This window comes from Peromyscus eremicus, chromosome 12 (genome assembly GCF_949786415.1).
Source record: "Peromyscus eremicus chromosome 12, PerEre_H2_v1, whole genome shotgun sequence".
NCBI lineage: Eukaryota > Metazoa > Chordata > Mammalia > Rodentia > Cricetidae > Peromyscus > Peromyscus eremicus.
The window spans coordinates 50,947,129-50,967,228 of NC_081428.1; the positions used below are offsets into that span (position 1 = coordinate 50,947,129).

Consider the following 20,100-nt stretch of genomic DNA (forward strand, 5'->3'; position numbering starts at 1 on the left):
CACTTAGCAATGTGAAGACTAGCGGAATGAAGTCGGATGTAAGCTGGGGAGGTAGACCATCCTACTGTGGAACAAACAGTTGGTTATTTCTAACCAGGGTTGTCCTGCTTCATGAATCTCCATACCACACATGCCAGAACACAGTGTAGGCATCCAAAGCAGACCCTGGTGGGCAGGGATCCAAACTGCCTGGCATCTTGAAGTGGGTAAAGGGAGTGTGGCCTCTTCTCTTCCTTCAGCAGGACAGGATCTTGAGGAAGGCTTTGCGGAACTCCACATTGAAGGTGGTGTAGATCACAGGGTTAAGGGCACTGTTCACATAGCCTAGCCATGTTGTGGCTCTGTAGAGCTCTGGGGATACATGGCATGCTTGGCAATGAGTATTAAGAACATGAGTCAGGAAGAAGGGCAGCCAGCAGACAATGAAGGCTCCTGGGATGCAAAGAAAGAGAGAATGTGGGTAAGGAGTTTGCTCACTCCTTTCCTTATAGATGAAAACAACGCATACGTCATCGCTATACGGGGCCCCAGGCTGGGAGTTTCACATGGCGTTTCCTTTCTGTTTGCTTAGCTTGGCGTCAACTCATTGATTTGCCTTTTCTTTCATTAATGCTATGTGGCATCTGTGATTTACCAAACTTTAATTAATTCGATGTTAGAATTCAGCTTTTTTTTTACTATAAAATTGAAAACTGGCCATATACATAGTAGAAAACTTGATAAATACAGGAACACAGAAAGATATGAAGAACCACCCACTGCTCAAAGATAATCACTTTTGACATCTTGATGAGTTTATTTCATTCTTTTTTTTTCTTATTTAAAATGATCTAGGTATCATCATATCATATGACAGTAGAGTTTTACCTTCTTATTTTCTCACTTATATTTTAAAATAGGTAAATATTTATTAAACACCCAATGGGTGCCAGACACTTTCATTGATTCATTATCACTCGATTTATACATTATTATTTTATATGATAACCCAAATTAAGTGGCTTTATGAATTTCATTTAGGTCTTTCGAGTTTTCCTAAGAGCTAATATTCATCTAGAAACCTTTTTAGTTATATTTTAGAGATTTTATAATTGAATTTCCAATCTTCTTTAAATGCGGCAATGATAGCTCCCACCGTGGCATCCAGCACCAGCTTCAACTAATCATCTAACCCAAGCCAAATTAGCAAATTATCAGACTTACCAAGCACAATGACCACCATCTGGGTGGCCTTCTTCTCTCGAAGTGGCACTCCCCTGGGCTGTAGGGGCCCCAGCTTCAGGGATGTGGATAACCTGCCGTTGCTGAGTTTTCGAACCTCTAAGCTGAGCTTGGGCCCCAGGGTGGGGCTCAAGGAGTTCCGAGTCCTCTCTGCCCCATGCATCCCTCCTCCTCCTTCTTGGAAGCCTGGGTCCCTCAGGGCCGTGTCTTGGCAGATGCTGTAGTAACGCTTCAGCTCCCCATGAGTCTGGCCAGGAGGGAGAGGCTGCAGGTGTGACAAGAGAGGATCCTGGCATTTCTGGGGATATTGTTTGTCTTCTATGTGCTCCTGAATCGGAAAGATAATGAAAAGAAAAAGGAGGAAACCCTCCTTGAGTACGACCTACAGGGGGCGTGGTGGGACCATGGGAAGTTACAGAAATGAAACCCGCTTCTGACTTTACAATTGAAAAGCAGCTACCCCATAGAACATTCCATCTTCACAGTAAACCATGAGGAAGGCACCCTGGCATTGTAATCTGGCCTTTCTGAGTTGGAAAAACCTAGTTATAGCAATTAACATATGCCATCACTGGGATGTAGTTGGCAAAATCTGGAATGTAGGAAACTCTACAAGAGAAATGCTTCCAGTTCTTAAACAAATTACAGTAACAAGCACTTATGAAATGCAAAGGTATGGACCTTAGATACTTGGGATTTGATTTTTTTTAAAGATTGATTGATTGATTGATTGATTGATTTAATATGCACTGGTGTTTTGCTGGTACATACTCTGTGTGAGAATGTCAGATCCCCTGGAACTGGAGTTACAGACAGTTGTGAGCTGCTATGTGGGAATTGAACCAGGGTCCTCTGGAAGAGAAGCCGATGCTCTTAACTACTGAGTCATCTCTCCAGCACAGGAGACTCGTGTGTGTGTGTGTGTGTGTGTGTGTGTGTATGTGTGTGTGTGTGTGTGTGTGTGTGTGTGTGTTTGTAGGTTGGAGCATAGATGAAATAAGATTGGTTACAAATTGATTAACTGCTGAAGCTAGCTGATGGTGACTCTGGATTTGTTTTGTCTTTTCATTTAAAAACTTATATTTAATTTCGATGTGTTATAAGATTTGGTGTCTTATAGCCCAGGCTGGCCTTAAATTTGCCACGAAGTTTATAATTCTCCTGCCTCCACCTCCCAAATTCTTGGGTTATAGGTATGTACCACACTTTTATTTTTGAAATTTTAAATATCAATATTTAAAAGAGGGGGGAAAAAGAAAAAAAACTAAGATTTGCATCATAACTTTCTTACTTAGTAGGTGTTATCTAACTGTCTCTAAGCTTCAATTGTAAGATAGAAAAAAAAAACAACTAGGAAAGATAGAATGTGATTTTTTTATCTGGTATATTTGGGGAAGGGGATCAATGTATATGTTTGACATTTGAACTTTCCACATTCAAAAGATTAGACACTGATGTCAATCTTGAGTAGGAAGTAGGATTCTGCAGTTCCTACGACCAAAGTCATAAAGGCCAGCTATTCCTTCTTTACCCTTCCTCTGTCCTGTCTCTCCAGGTAAACTAGCAGCTTTGGTACCTGAGCCACACCCAGACAAGGGGAGATTCACATATGAATCTTTGGGTTGGAGATTTCACAACTGGTGGTTTTTGTTTTGATGTGATTTCCTAATTAACTTCCTAATTAGTGTAACTATATTATGTTAAGCCAATCTATAATCAAGACCATATTTATGATTAAGCTGGCACCTATGATCTGAAAATCACAATATTTAACTTCTAGTGTGTTACTTCTGAAGGTTACTTGTTGGAGTTTAGTTGGGGTTGGGGATTAGTTCTTGGGAGTGTCTACAGAGCTGAAGAACATCCAGCTTCCATGTCACCAATGTGAATAGTCTCTCCTACAGGAAGAAAGCGACTCTTCCAAGACTCCAAGCTGGTACGGTGTTTCTCATTTTGCTCTGTAAATCCTTAGCCCTATCTCCATAGCTGGCAAGGGCAACACCAATTCCTCCATAGCTGGCTGGCTGGCAGACAGACTTCAATTCCCAGATGGTAGGACAGAACCTGACTCTCCACCCTCCTGGCAATGCGGCCCTGTGGCTCTCCAGTCCTTCCTGTGAAGTCAACACTTCTCCTTCAGCCTTGGCATCTCCTCAGACCACGGATCTGTCATGTTGGTTTTACACGACTTAGCTGTCTGTTCTCATTCACAGCCAGAGTCTCTAACTGCGACATCAGGCCTGTGGATAAGGTTGTTAATGAATTATAGAGAGACTGAACAAGACTCAACTCTTCCTCACTATTCATTTTTTGAAGTTTAATTTCTAATGTGAGTTCAGGAAGAGGAACCCTGGTCTTGTATTTGACATTTTTAGGCTCTTTTCTGCACCATGCCAGCAAGGCATGCCAAGGGCTGGCTTGAATTGGGAAGGCAAGGCTTAGGGGGACCATGAAATTGTCATGACATCTTTTTGTACACAGTAACAAACAGGACACTTGAAACTTTTCTTTCTCTGGCTCTTCCTATGTGTCCATTTCATTGACATTCTATTCCCTCTACTGCAGGTAGTTCTAGATGGCATCCTCACACCACATCTGAAAGTCGTTGACTGCAGTCATTGAGATCTATCCCACTAGTCCCATAATTTCCAAATGTCATTGGATGAAACCCATTCCGAAACTTCAATCACACAGACTCTGGGATCTTGGCTTATATTACAAATACATGTGGGGGATCAGTGAGGAATTCCATGTTGCCGTAAGAATGAAATCAAGACAAAACAACATCTTAGGAAAAAGACCTCTCACTCTTTTCCCTTGATCCAAGACATGGCCTACTTACCATTTGTCCCGTGGCATCTGACAGAAACCTGGCCCTTATTGAAAACTGCCGAATGGGATGCAGCCGCAGACAGGAAGGCTGGGGTATTTGAAGGAGAAACAATCAGTTGTGGGATAATCTCAACAAAACTGAACCATGTCATATGTAATTATGTAGCGTGACAGTACTTGGAAGGCACTATGTTCATATCTGAAGCCTTAGGTCACGGTATCCCATTTCATGGGGACCAATACTCTTTTTTTTCTACGCAAGTCCTAGGACTTTGACTCTGAGAGTCTGATCACAGGTCACCAGAGAGTGGTCTAGACCCCCAAACTGGTTCTGTCTTTAAGACTAAACTCAGTTCTTTCTCTCCCCAGGAAGCCCTGTCCTGAACATATTGGTCATCCTCTTAACCTCTGTTGCACTTTATATTTGGGTACCTCATTCTTTCACTTCACCTGTGGCAAACATCCCGGGCAGTTTTGCGTTTTTTCATTGCTTTTTGAGTGGAGGTGAGGTGTCCAGATTCCAAGCTCCATGATGACAGTGGCGGTTTTGATACAATGGTCCTTACGCTAGTTGGTTGGAAGTGATTGGTGCTCATGGCAGGGAAGCCACCATATGCCAGGCAGTAATGTGAGCAAAATCTAAAGCTCAAGGAACTGAAACATCAGTGCTGAGGCTCCAAGCATCCTTTGTAGAGCCTAGGAAGACCCACTAGCTGGTCAGTGCCTCGACACGGGACAGATCAGGAAGACAGAGTGGTTTGAGGAGACAAAAAAAAAAAAAAAGCCCTGGGAAAGCAGTGCATGGTACAGTACAGTGGAGTGCTACCCTGCCCCCATCCCAGTTCAATAAAATCAGACCTTGTGGAATGTCTGAGCTGCTGGTGGTGGAAGGCTCTGAAGAGAAGTGGAAAGTATGCTATCAGCTTATCAAGTAGGGTGAGATCTAGGGAGACCCAGGACACTCTCAATATTGGATTTCCTACCCTTAAAGCACAGACAACATCAGCTGAGTAGAAGATGATGGGAAATCTGCCTCCTGAGTGCCGATACCGGCACCACCTGCACGGATGGACACGTGACTGGAGGCTGGGGGCTGCTGCGCCTTCCTCTAGTTCCTGCCAGGCACTTGCCTGCTGCGGGAATCCAGGTCGGATGCTGATGCACTGGCTGTTCTGGCGAGTGAGGATCCGTTTCCGTCTCCTTTGTCTCAGCACCATGTAGATCCTGGCATAGACCAGGACAGTCACCCCGAAGGGAACGTAGAAGGACACCACTGAAGAGTAGATGACGAAGTCAGGGTTGGAAATGGAGCAGATGTTGGGGTCCCCTGTGGGTGAGAGACGGGGAGAAGGTAACACAATTATCCGAGCGTTCATCCTCGGTGTGCAGCGCTGAGCATGATCATGTTCACATGACCTGATGTGGGCGTGTGGGTAGGAATGCGCGCTTTCAGGCACCCATGTTGTCAGTGTTCTGAAGGAAGAAAGCTAATTCATCTTCGTACCTCTTGTAGTTGTTGGCTTCAAAAGCAAATCTCCCAATGACTGCATTCCAGACATTGATCTGAATGGAGGCTGTGAAGATGAGTGAGACACAGAGTCTGCCCTTGAAGGGGCCGACAGTCTAGCTAGACAGATGATCTCTTCCATGCAAATGGTCACTTGTAACCCAGAGGGATGTAGCCTGGGAGGGCCATAGAACAGGAGGGCAGAGGCTTCTGGGAGGATGGCACACCTAGGAAAGGGCCTGCTGGTGTGGAGGCAAGAGGAGCTGGCTGAATATAGTAAAAGGAAAAGGCTTCTTCTGAATCCGTGGGGTGAGAGGCGGGTGGTGATGGGCTAGAAAACAGCAACCAGGGAATCCCAGCACTGGATAGGATGGAAAGAGAGCTGGGAAGGAGACTGGGAACTCAAAAGGGTCCTTATCGCCTGAGCTGTGGAGATGGCTCGGGGGTTAGGAACATTTGCTGCTTTTGCAAAGGACTCAGGTTCATCTTCCAGCACCCACATGGCAGCTCTCAACCACCTGTAACTTCAGTTCCAGGGGATCCAACACTTTTTTTCTGGCCTCTGTGGGTACCAGACACGCACTGTGCACATACATACATGCTGGTGCTCACTCACACTTATACATAAAGACAAAAGTAAAGAAATGTTTAAAAAATGAAGAGTTCTTGCCCCTAATGTATGGCCCAGAGCACCACTTCAACCTCTCTTTGGAAAGCCCTGTGGTTTTGCCTTCTTCACTAGACGATGTGGAGAGTCGTCCAATACCCAACACAAGGCCAGAGACGAGTTCCATCTTGAACCGGAGAAGGGAGGCAAGCTACCATCTGCCAGGCCGAAGGCTTCATACACACGCTCTTACCCAATCATAACGGGAGGGGACATTACTGTTTCTATCCTTAGATACACAGGCTGAGTTCAGAAAGGTTTATTAAGTGGCCCAAGGCAACACCGCCTGAAAGATACTTTTCTCCAGCCAGTCTGACCCCAAACCGATCTTCCTTCTGTAATTTCAACTTTCCTGATCTTCCTCTACTCCCGGGACAGGGCACGTCTGTGCCTCATCCCACAACATCGGCAACAGCTGTTGGCACACCTGCTCCAGTCTGCCCAGAAGAGTGGGAGATGTGGCCTGAGATGTGAGATGGCGGAGAGGACCGTGGCCACACTCTGTGCTCTAGTTCTGCTTCTTGGGCTCCTGAAATGGGTTGAGGACAGACAGCCCTGGGCGTGAGCCATGGACCTGCTGCTTATCAGCTGTTTCCTCTTGGCCTTGTCACCTGAGGTACCCAGCTTTAGTTTCATTTTCCACAAGAGGATAACAATATTTCTTGCATAACAGCAATGAGAAATAATGAGGATGAATGATTGCTGTGATTATTATCATTTATTTTTTTTATTTGTTATATCATTGTTGTTTACCTCTTCTGGGTTTTTTGGACCTAAGACAGGGAGTATCAATTGAAATAAAAAGTTTGGAGAAAGACTCACAAGAGAACGATATTTTCGGGGAAGGGAAGAGAGAAAATTAAGAGCTAAATGAATAGAGAGAGTGTGTCCAGCGCCCAGGGAGGCATTTCAGTGACAGCGTAGCCCAGCATCCTTCCGGGCTGCTCCCAGATCCCCTCATTCTGTTGGAGATGGGATGAAATTGATGCCATCTCACCAGACTTTGCATCAGCATCCCTCACAAACAGCACAGACGGCCCTGAGTAGTGATCACCCAGCCAACATCTTCTTCTGTTCTGGGGACAATGAGTTTGGGGGCAGGCGTGGGGTGGCAGCTGGTGGGCCTTCTCTGTCTCTAGGGAGCCATGGAGTCGTGATCAGCCCTGCCATTATGGAAGTCAGCTCGCCTGCTGTCACTGGCTGGCCCAGATCTTAGTGCCACCTGTGGTGAGGAGGAGTCTCAGCATGTGTTCTGTTAGTAAGAAAGGCCAGAGGACGTACTTTCCCAAGATTTAGCTCGCTGCCGCTGCCGGCCTTGGTGAGCTGAGTGTTTCTCATTTGTCCCTGTGCACACCGTGCGCTCTCTCTCTCTCTCTCTCTCTCTCTCTCTCTCTCTCTCTCTCTCTCTCTCTCTCTCATACACACACACACACACACACACACACACACACACACACACACACACGGGCCCTGAAAATCTGGGGTGGGAGGCAGACTGACACAGATAGAAGTCTGTGTGTATCTCATTACACCTTATGAATGTTTTATCATGTGCAAGCATTTATTTTTCCATTAAAAATATTGCAACTGTGTGGATGAAGGAAAGAGAGAATGGAGCTGGAGCCAGTAGCTGCTTCAGGGTCATTGACCATGATGGGCCTCATCTACAATCCTGGACGTGCCTTGTCATCCCTTCCTCCTCTACTGAAGTCAACTGCTGTCCACACTCTGATCAAGCTTTGAAGCCTCCTCCAGAAGCCCTCCCACCGTGCTAGGGGGTCTCACATCTGCACAGCAGGCAGGGAGACACTGGAGTCAGGGGCTGATGAATGCTGTGGGTGGGCATCCAGTCATCAGGGCAGCGGGAGGCTTCATGCAACAGCAGTCCTGAATGCTTCTCTGGTGAGTCCTCCAGAGGTGGTTTGGACAGCTGAGGCTCCCTCAGGAGACACAGTGCCTCTGTCTGATGATTGATTTAAATCAGCACTGTGTGGGAGCATGGTAGTTACTAAATGGACATGTGAATGAGGAGAACACATAGGAAAATGTACAGATGAGCGGTTTATCTAGGTACACAAGCACTCACTGGCTGCAGGATGCTGGGGAAGGCCAGGTAGGCGGGGACTCTAATATCACTTTCTAAAATTCGAGAAAGAAAAGGGGTGGGAGCGAGGGCAAAGACACATCTCCTTACTCAGCTTTAAGGAGGACATGCTAGGTTCAGAGTTCTAGGCTAGACGGCCCTGGGAAGATGGCCCAGAGGGGAAGGTGCTTGCTGGGGAAGCCCAAGGATATGAATCTGGATCCCCAGCGTGCACGCTCAAAGTCAGGTATGCCTGGAACCTCAGTACTTGGGGTGGGAGTGGGGGTAGGCATGGCAGAGGACAGACACACCACACACACACACACACACACACACACACACATGCCACACCACACACACACACACCACACATACACCACACACCACACACACACACACACACACGCACACGCACACACCACACACACACACACACACCACATACACACACACACATACACACATACAAATACCCACATACCATACACCACACTACACACACACACACAAACTACACACATATGACACCATACACACACACCACACCACACACGCCACATATACACATACCACACACACACTACACCACACACACCACACACACACACACACCACATACACACACACACCACACACACACACACCACACACACACCACACCACACACACACACACCACACACACACACACACACACACACACACACACACACACGCACATACCACACACACACACACACACCACATACACACACACACACATACCACACCATATGCCACATATACACATACCACACACACACTACAACACACACACACACACACACACACACACACACAAAGAAAAAAGAAGAGACAACAAATAGCTGGAACAAGAAGGGCCTTGGAGGTTTCTGTGAGTTAGGCGGAGAACTTGAGCTCCATAGTGATGTGAACAGCAAGGTCGAGGGAAGGTTGACGTGAAAGACTGATGAACTTTAGACTTGTTGAAGAATTTGACCTCACTTCAATTCCGAAGACAGCAGATGCTGATGAGTCTGATTTAGGATGAGTCACTACCCTTCAAACAGAGTGCTTTTATTCTTCTTTTTAACTTTTGAGCAGCCACGTTCCCCGTCTCCAGTGTTCTGAGAGCTGGATGACATTTCCATTGCTGAAATCAAATAAATAACCATTTTCTTTTTCCTAAAGGAAAATCCATCCAGCCGATAAGATTTTCTTAACTTTAAATCCCCCTACCCAGAAGAATTCCTAAACCTGATCACCAGCTACTGCTTGTTCATTCTAGTCCTCTCTTTTAAAAACCACACAATGGTGTCTGATTTAACAGAAATTCAAATACTTTTTCTTATCTGTGAAATGAAAGGACTTGAGCTCTTTCGGAGATCTTCAGAGTTGCCCTCTTGCTCCATTATACATCTTCCTCTGCATCATTAGAGGCTGTTGATTTGATGGTTGACTGAACTTCTGGGCCCCCGGTGGAGCTGGGGCAATACCATTCAGCCAGTCCCTACAGCTCTGGAACTCTCTCCCATCCAAGATTCTGCCTCCTGCTGCCCTTTTCCAAAGAACAGAAGCAGCTCTAAGTTCAAAGCGGCTGAAGTTCCGCTTGCCTCCGTGGTCTTTACTTCAGTATCACAAGTGGCAGGCCATAGCCTTACGTAAAAAGCTCTTGTTATATTTCGTGAAGTCAAGCTATGCTCCAAATCAGGTGGAATTGGCAACACCGGAGGCCCTTTCCACCTCTACTTGTCAGAGAAGGAGTAGCAACAAACTGGTAGGAAAGAGTCATTTGTATTGAATGAACTTGTCCATGGGGAAGTTGCTGGAGGGGCCCTGTAGGTTGGAGTGAGAAAGACCACCTAGGCTCCTACTTGAATGCTTGGTTACCCGGAAGTGGTACTATTTGAAAAGGTTAGGAGGTGTGGCCTTGTTGGAGGGAGTGAGTCCCCAGGAGTAGGCTTTGAGGTTTCCAATGCCCATGCTAGACCCAGTGTCTTACTCCTTGCCTGTAGACCAAGATGTAGCGCTCAGCTACTCCTCCAGCACCACACCTGCCTGGTGCTGTGCTTCCTGCCATGGTGATAATGGACTAAAGCTTGGAAATTGTAAGGCAGCCCCAATTAAATGCTTCATTTAGAATGGTTGCCATGGTCATGGTGTCTCCTCACAGCAGTAGAACACTGACCAAGACAGGCCACTTCTATCAGGATAAGGAAGGTACATCATGAGGGTCAGATTGTGTCAGAGACCAAGGCTGGATTCTTTTTTTTTGTTTTTGTTTTTGTTTTTTCGAGACAGGGTTTCCCTGTGTAGCTTTGTGCCTTTCCTGGAACTCACTTGGTAGCCCAGGTTGGCCTCAAACTCACAGAGATCCGCCTGGCTCTGCCTCCCGAGACCTGGGATTAAAGGCGTGCGCTACCACCGCCCGGCTAAGGCTGGATTCTTTTCGCTTGAGCTCTGCTCATGAATTCCCTGAACTGTGTTCTAGGAAGGGGCACCTGGTCTTCGCTGTGACCACCCAGAGAATCACCACTGTTTATATCTTCCTTGGAGCAGGTGTTTAGTTGCAGTGTAAGGCACAGAAAACTTTCTGTTACATGATCGTAACACTGACACCACCTAATAGCTACTGGCCCTTATAATGGACCTTGCATTTGACACAATATGAGAATAATTGGAGGGTTTAGTACAGTGTTGCTAAGAAACTTAAACATAAGAGGAAGCCTGACTTGGTGGCAGAAGCATATAATCTTAGCTGCTCGGGAGGCTAAGGCAGATGGATTATAAATTCAAGGCCTTCCTGGGCAACTTCGTGAGCTGCTGTCTCAAAAGCAAGGACAAACAAAATGACCTCCAAATGTAAACCAAACCAACCATCAAGCGCATAAAAACATAAAGCCCAGAGACCCCGGGAGAAGCAGCGGGGCTTATACCACGCACACTAGGTCACAAGGCTTTTTTTGATTCTCAATTTGAAAATCCTGGGACGATTTTCTTGGGTTTTGTTTCGAGAACAATAATGAAGTCACTGGTACCAACACGCTGCAATTAGCTCATCATCCTTCCCTCGCCACGGTGACATTAGCTGGGAACTCTGTCTACTGTCAGATCTGGGGACGGTTTCAGCTATTCTCAGGATGTGTGTGTGCCTGTGAGAGGGAATAGGACCTCCTCCACCAGCATCCCAGAATATGTAAGGGAACTGGGCTCAGGCTGGGGAACTGCACTCATCCCAGCAAAGGGTGACATGTGCTGGGGGCCAGCAGATAAGCAGTGCCTTGGTCAAGCAGTGGTACACAGTTCCCATGTGAGAGTCCCACACACAGGGCATTTGCACACGGAAACAAGGTAGCGCAGTGACTTAGCTATCTGACTAACCCATAGGGGACGTTTAACACTGACCACAAAAGACATTTTACCTTCACGTAGTTCCCATAACCATTTCAATGGACAATGCTTTGTGGTGTGTACATGTGCTCCAGGGTATAAAGTGTCATTTTGTTAAAAACAAAACAAAAGCAAACAAAAACAAAACAAAACAAAAACAAAGTAATGAGTAATGAAGAATAAGAGGGTAACAGACTGTCTTAGTTAGGGTTTCTATTGCTGTGAAGAGACACCATGATCACAGCAAGTCTTATAAGGAAAACATTTAATTGAGGTGGCAGCTTATAGTTCAGAGGTTTAGTCCATTATCATCATGGCGGGGAGCATGGTGGCATGCAGGCAGACATGGTTCTGGTTCCCCACCACCATGTAGCTGAGAGTCCTATGTTTTGCAGGCAACAGGAAATTGGCTGAGGGTCACACTGAGCAAAGCTTGAGCAAAAGAGACCTCAAAGCCCACCCCTACAGTGACACACTTCCTCCAACAAGGCCATACCTACTTCAACAAAAGCACACCTAATAATGCCACTCCCTTATGGGATTATGGGGGTCAATTACATTCAAACTACCTCACAGACCAATTGTTATGAACATTCTGGGTTAACCGGGAGAGCATTTGTTGATAGCTTGGTTTCTTAACTTTTAATGTATCAGAGAAACAAGACTGACCCTGAGAAGGTAGTATGTGCTTGACACGTCTATACATCTTATCCCAACTTAATTGCTGTTGAATACAGAGGCCTCTATAAGGGAGTTACATAACATGTAGGATAAGAGCCTAGCGTTAATGTACACGGTAAGAAGTATCTGTGGGCAGGAGAGATGGTTCAGTTCCTCCAGAGGAACTCAGTTCCTTTCCCATAGCCCACATGGTGCTCACAACTGTCTTTAACTTCAGTTCCAGGGTGTCCTGTGTCCTCTTCTAGCCTCTGTGGGCATTAAGCACATACATAGTTCAAAGACCAGGCATACAGGCAGGCAAAACACTCACATACATAAAATTAAAAAATTATTTACTAAAAATAATTAAGTCTAGATTTCTTATTTTGTCCATTTGAATTGCTTCATTCAATTTCTACTATGCTCTAAAATTTGCCTTGAAAAAAAATCTCCTACACTACATATAAAGATACATGCAGTTTTGTTATAACTCTGAACAGGAATAAGAAGAAGGATGGATATGTTACTATGTCAGATATTATAAAGCTTGCATGAACATGTAGCTTCAGAGATGAAATCTTTGGGCTTTTTTTTTTAAATGTAGGGAGCCATTTATAAAAAGTAAATATAGAAAACTTTGTAACTAGATATGCTGATTGAATATACATTTGAAGTTGTTCCTCTATGTACCACTCTATTACTGTCTTAAATTCATCCACGAGGAAGTTGAGCTCAGCAAAGTCCGGAAGCTTGTTCAAGGAGGCACAGCTGGTAGATAGGACAGCTGGAGTTCACCTAGCGTTTTCTGATTCCGTAGCCTCTGTCTGCCTTCCTCAGTGTATTCTGACTTCTAAAATCCTTGTCCATGACATGATGCCTGGAAGATTGTTTATACATTGGCATCTTCCTGGATTTACATATGACAACATCTCAATAATATTTGAATGTACATAAACATATGGCTTTGTGACTAGTAAGTCCATATAGATCAGGAATTCACAAGTCTGGAATCTAGCAGGAATTGAATGAGACAATTCAGATGGACAAAATAAGAATTCTATATGATCCTGGAACACTGCTCATTCAGGTTTTTTTTCTCAGCAGACATGCTCATTCATTATACATTTGCTTTTTAATTTTTAAAAATTATTTCTTTAATTTTGAGATTATAATTACAAAACTTCCCCCCTTCCTTTTTCTCTCATGATACGTTTTCTTTTTAAATATTTTTGAGATTCTAATATAAGTATATTACTTCTCCCTTCCCTGTCCTCTCATCATACATTTTCAATAGTTTTCGTTCAACATATGGATTTCCTGAGCCCCAAAGAAAGATCATGTGAGGTGCAAATGTGGACTGATGTCTTACGGTTAAAATACAAATCATCTCAAATATAAACATTATCATTATCCATCCATCCATCCATCCATCCATCCATCATCCATCCATCCATCCATCCATGTATCCATCCAGGAGATGAGCCATATGCCAACTATCATAGCTACAATTTTGCATATTAAAAATAAAAATATATATTTCAGAATTAGTTTTCAAATGTCAGAAATGATTCTTATTGGAGAAAAAGTTAGAAATACATAATTTATTCCAGGCTTTTATGATATGTTACTTTGCATTGTAGGTTGGTTATGAATAGTTATCATTTTATTAGCAAATCCCACTTGAATTATTAACATAGCTTTGTGTTTTATTTACATTTCTTTAACATTCCTTCCAATGAATGCAATGACATTTCTTTTGAAATAGGGATGAGACAGACTTTTCATGAGGTGGGTCAAAACTATATGTGACAATAATTGGTGAGGTTTTGCTCTGTACTTACTTTATACCCAACAAAGGCCAACACTTTGCAGACTACAGCACACCCACTTGATTACACTGAATAGGGATGGGAATCCTGGGGTGGAGACCACTCACAACCACTCGGGTATGACGTGAACCTCATGAGCTCAGGAAGTTTTACCTGTTGTGTTGAAACCAAAGAGCAGAGGGCAGGACACAGCAAAGGCCAGCACCCACACAGCTGTAATCATGAGTGCCACACGCCGACAGGAGCTCTGCCCGGTGCCATGCTGATAGTGAACTGGCATGACCACCGCTGTGTACCTATAAAAGAGTAAGGACGGGTATGAGGCAGGATGGGAACACCAGTTGAAAGAGGTTACTAGAGGGCAACTCATATTGAAGCATATGACGAGAGGAAAGTTACTTAGTTGAAGAGAGTGAAGAAAAGTGTTTGATCCCAGGAGAAGGAGCAGAAAAAATGTAAGAGCTGGATGATGGGGAGGAGTGTTATGGAATGCTGTCATCTGCACGTGACACGGCCATGGCATTCATTAATTTACTGCAGCTAAGGTCAAGCCAACAAATACATTAACATTCCGGCAAGAAGCACTGGGTTCAGTGGGTACAAAGAGGGGAGAGTGGAGATGGCAGAGGGGAGGAGAGGAGAGACAGACAGACAGACAGACAGAGCACTGTCAGTGAGTTACAAAGAAAGGAGAGAGGAAAAGGAAAGAGAGACATCACGAAAGGATGTGTTGGGGTGTGGAGGTCAGTGGGAGGCATGAGTTGAGGGTGGGCATGATCAAGATACAATGCATTCATGTATGGCATTGTCAAAGAATAAATAGATACTTTAAAGAAGGAAACAATGTTGAGTGACAATAGCGGAAAGACTGAGAGAGATGAACTCGTTTGAGGACCCACAGAGAGAGGGAGAGAGACAAGAGAGTCAACAGTAAAACAGCAAGTTGTGAGCGGGCTTCTCCTTGATCCCCAGCACAACCTAAAACCTGCCTTCTGCTCACAGGACCTGCACACTAAAGACATTGGGTGTGGGTATGTGAGTCTTCAAGCTCTCCCACTGTTTTCCAGACAACAGTATGTGTCCAATTGAGATGCTTACTCCCTGCTTGTCTGCGAATATACATTCTACTCATAGAATGATAAGCATTCCAACTACGGGAGGTTTGGAAAAGAGAGCTAATATCTTGTGGAATCCGGCTTACTTTGGAATCCAGTTTTCATGCACATGGTATGTTAGTCTTTTTCATGGCCATGACAACCGTCTGAGAGAAAGACCTTAAAAAGCGGAAGGACTATTTGGCTCACAGTTTTAGAGGTTGTCTGGCTCCATTACTTTGGGAGTTCAGTGAGGCTGCCCACTGTGGTGGTATGAGTGTGTGGAAGAACATGCTGGTCATCTCAAGCAGCCAGCATGCAGAGTGGAGACCCAGGCAGGAGCCAGGGCCAGCATATACCCTCCAGAGCATTTTCCTAATGACCTACTTCCTCCAAGAAGGCTTCACCTTCCACAGTTCCATCACCTTTCAATAGTCAATTTATATTTTTATCCTATCAGTGTATTGCACCAGTGACCGTTCCAGATCCTTTAAGATCTAATCATCTCAGAATGCACACACAGATACACCCAGGGGACTGATTACTAACCTCACAGGCAGTTCCCAGTCCAATCAAACTGATAATGAAGACTGACCATCCCCCACCATCAAAGTCTATCCCTTATGTTCATTGGCTAGTGTGTTTTCTTTGGTCATTCCTCACACACATTTCCACTGCTTGTTGGACTTCCCTAGTCCGAGATGTTCGAAACAAACCCTGGCTCCCCACATTCCTTCATCTGGTTCTGGTTCTTGCTCTCTTCAAGAAGTCCAGACACAGCACCCAGGCCTTTTGACTGAACTTGGACCTTTCCATATCACTTGCTTACTCAATCCACTTTTCATTCGGTGTTTCTCCAGCCCCTGCTGCACGCTATCTCTAATACACAGTCTTCTGTACGTTAGGCACCATTCTGGATGGATAGAGACCCATGGACGCGACACTGACTCTATTCTCATTGGAATTAGAGTTCAGAGAAGGGATGAGCAATACAAATGCAAACAAACATGTTAACATAAAATGAAAAATACCACTAAAGAAATGTGTTGGATGATGTGATGGAGAATAACTGAAAAGGTAAATTGAGGGGAACCCACACAAGTGCATGGTATCCGAGGGACTCAGCTGTTCTAGGCAGAAAAGCAACAGATGCTATAAAACCATCCATTGTGATCGTTTCTGCTTAGCCTAAGCCCTTCTGTGATCTGCTGCTAGGTGGTCTGCTGCCGCCAGACTGCTTACACCAATTTCATGACGTCGTTCCTACCTCCATAACTAAAAACCATGAGACAGAAGAACTCCAGGATTTCTGCCATGTCTAATCACCGCCCATTGCATGTGGGATAGGCCTGCGGGTATAATGTAACATCCTTCCGTGATTAATCTACTAATCAGTAGACTCTGGGTTAATCAAAGGGGAAATTGTTCTGGGAGAGTCTGACCTAATCAGGTGAACCTTAAAAGGGACTGAGTTGTTCCTGAATTCAAAGAGCTTCAAAGCATGAGAAATTATCCTGCCTCGAAGATAAAACTGCTCTTGTTGGTTCTCCGGCAGGGAATGGTAAAATGTCTAGAGAAGTCCTGGCTGACACCCTGCCAGATGGTAAGAACCACACTGCTACGGCTATAAGAAACTGAATCCCACTGACAACCTGAGCATGTCGGGAGGACTATTCACAACCCCGCCCACAGCGTAGGTTCTGTCTTGTAAACTAAGACCCTGACTACGTGCGCAAATGTTCTGACTTCCAGAAATTGTGAGGTTAAAGTGGTTGTGGTTTATATTTCTAAACTTGCGATAATTTGTTCCACCACAGCAGAGAATGAATATACTGTCACTGGCTTCTCTTGTATACACATGCCAAAACCGATTTTCCTCAGCGTGAGCTTGACTTCCTTTGCGAACATGATCTTTTATTGGTTCCTGGGATGAACTCATGGTTCCAGCCAAATTGGCCTGGTGGTGGAAACTTTCCCAGTCTTTGTCCAGTCCATTATCCCTCCTTCTCCCTGGGAGTTCAGTCTTGCCTTCCTAGCATCCCAGCTGAGCTCTTGAGGAACCTCCCTGGGCCTCTCCAGCTAGACACTTCCAGCGTTGAACTTAGATGTAAATGAATGACCAATGGCATTGACATCCTGAGTGTAGCTATCTTGACTCATCATTGAGCTTGTCACACCCTGGAGAGAGATGGCCACTGGGTTTAAGATACCGAATGGCTCAAAGCATCTTATAGCTCAGTATTCCCGATAGGTCCACGCACAAAGTAAGTAATGAGCTATTGTCTGTCTCAGTGACCATGAGAGGTTTCCTTCCTCTTACAAGAATTACTTAATTCTAGCCAGCCTCATGTGATTTTTAGATATGGGTCTCAATGTAGATCAACAATTTTTGTCTTTTCAGTTTCCAGGGAACAAGGATTTAGGGCAGGAGCCTCCTTCATCTGTCTTGGGCATCTCAAAGCTTGGGCTGAGGAAGAGCAAGATGCATGCTGGGTGAGAAGGGGTTGGGTGATGGTCCCTGTTCCTCTTGTGTGCCCATCTCCTGTGCTCCTGCTCTGCCTCTTATGTAGCTAGCGTTTGAGAGTCAACAGTTGTGTTCCTGACAGAACAGTGTGTAATGATCGCTTGAGTTTTGAGATGAAAAGCTAACTCTGACTTTGGACCATCACAGTGTCAAAGGTGGCTTCCTTCTGAAGATGGAGAAACAGAGTTCTTGATTTTGTAAAGGCCTGTTAAAAGTCCCTATCAATTCCAGGGGAGGCCTTGGCGGTCCCTTTCCTTTCTTCTGGAGCACACATTACAAACCCTCCCTTGAGGCTCCTGCCCGGGCTGTGCAGGAACACCACACGTTTCTCCTGGTGGTCCTCCAGGCCTTTCAATCCTGGGGACTTCTTTTCTGCTGGGGCTCCAAGTCAGATGTGGTCACTAGGGCCTTGCTTAGTGGTGACCCTTGGAGGAGAGGCTGAGTCCTGCTGCTGTCGTGGACAAACAGCTACAGCTGATGGAAGGCTGGGGAGCAGAAGACATGACCATTTTCTTGGGCTCAGACTTGCAGTCTTCCTTTTGGTCATACTTATTTTTTTATTTTATAAATTTTATTATTTAAAAATGCAAATAAACAAAACCATCACACACCAAAATTAGCCAGCCCAAATCCTTAGATGTAAAAGAACCCAGTCATGCTATATATTCAGAGATGAGCTAACAGACAGCTAATAACTGGTTCGATAACCAACTGAAAAAATTCCTAGGATTCTGCCAATCAGTTCTCACCGGCGTGTTGTAGCACACTACTGGGATCTGCATGTCTTAATCATGCTTTAATGCTCATCAGAGGTGGGGGCTCCATTATTTCCATGAGCCCGAGAGGATACGGAACATGGCTCTGTTTACACGAGCGGGATCGTAGCTTCAGCGAAGTCAGGATGGACCCAAAGTTTTGCAATGGAGGGGCCCTTGACCAGCCGGATCTGGTATCTCCCGGGCCAGTGTCTTTAACAAGGGCCTCATTCCTTCTCAAGGGCACATGTCTTAGTCCTGGAGGGAAGCAAGGATTTGGGGTATGAAAGTCAGAGTGGCCCACTGGTTCACACATGGAGAGCAGAGTGGATGCCCAGAAACGGAATTTCCCCCCAAGTAGTTTGATTCCGCTAATTGTCAGTGTATCGGGGTGTGGATAATGTGAAGGGTTTGGGGGAGTGTGTGTGTATGTGTGTGTGTGTGTGTGTGTGTGTGTGTGTGTGTGTGTGTGTGTGTGTGTGTGTGTGTGCTGTTAAAAATGCACGTTCCTAGGCTATGCCCCTAGTGGTTTCCCTCGGGTACTTCTAAAGTGCAACCCAGAAACATGTATTTTTTAACATCTAACGTATCTTATTAGACAAGTCTGAGAAAGTCTGCATTAGGGAGAATTCTGTCAAAGCTTCTTGTTCACTTGGGTAAGAAATGAGAGACAAGACTACAATCTTCCACTGTCACATTACACCCTTTCCCTTCTTTTTAAGCGATTAAGCCGTTAGAATAAATGAGGCCCCCCAGCATGTCATGGGTGGGTGGCTGAAGAGCTCGAGGCTGTTCCAGAATCCACCATTGGAGGGCGCCAAAATGCAGCAAGAACTTCGCCAGCTCCGCCGGGGTGAGAAGTTCACGGCTCACCTGGGGGCTCTCCAGGCTCTGTGGGAAGGCAGAGCGGGGAAAACCGCCCCCCTTCATTCCTGGAGCCCTGCGAGGACCCTGCCTTCCCACCCAGGGAGACTGCTTAGCCTTTGGTTTTCCCTCAGAGCGGTTCTTGAAGGCCAAACGCAGGCAAGCGGAGCCCAGAGCAAAAGCATGGCCCGGCTTGCACGGTGGGAGAAGTCTGACCAGGGCCACCTCCCTCTGGGATATCCCTGTCACATCCCTCCTTTGTGTTTCAGAATCTACCTCTCTGGGCCCTTTCTCCTGTGGGATAGTCAGCTGACCCGAATGCAGGCAGGCAGTATGCACCGCGGTAAAGCCCTGAGGCTCACGGCAGGGGGACCGGGGTCTGAAATCCATCCAGCTCTGCAGCTTGACAGTGGGCCGGTGGCTGGAGTCTTCTGTCTCAAATTTCTCATCCGCACAGAAGGGTTTACCTGACCATTACCGAATGAGTTCACATTTGTGAAGTTTTTTTTTTTTTTTAAGTACAATTTAAAATCCGAAAGGAGGTTCTTATCGTTATTGCCGTCATTATTATGCTAGCCTAAGAGATCCGTGATTGTTCATGTCTGTGTGGATTAAGTTTATGATCGTCATTCTCTTTCTCCTGATTGTCAGGCGGGACATATTAAATTTATTTAT

General features: G+C 45.4%; 1 protein-coding gene across 3 annotated transcripts in view; it reads right to left on the minus strand.

Moving 5' to 3' along the window:
• Positions 1 to 235: 235 nt before the first annotated feature.
• The window catches only part of Drd3 (dopamine receptor D3), a 53,487-nt gene continuing 33,622 nt past the window's right edge, over positions 236 to 20,100 (minus strand). Inside the window, exons 3-7 of one of the 3 annotated variants that reach the window (XM_059277529.1) lie at positions 14,342 to 14,484; positions 5,184 to 5,380; positions 1,351 to 1,486; positions 1,204 to 1,251; positions 236 to 432 (exon numbers count right to left, since the gene is read on the minus strand). In XM_059277529.1, the coding sequence (XP_059133512.1) occupies positions 236 to 432; positions 1,204 to 1,251; positions 1,351 to 1,486; positions 5,184 to 5,380; positions 14,342 to 14,484 (721 nt within the window). Of the gene's footprint in view, positions 433 to 1,203; positions 1,550 to 4,063; positions 4,142 to 5,183; positions 5,381 to 14,341; positions 14,485 to 20,100 lie in introns of all 3 variants that reach the window. The other 2 variants (XM_059277527.1, XM_059277528.1) reach the window with 2 other exon arrangements.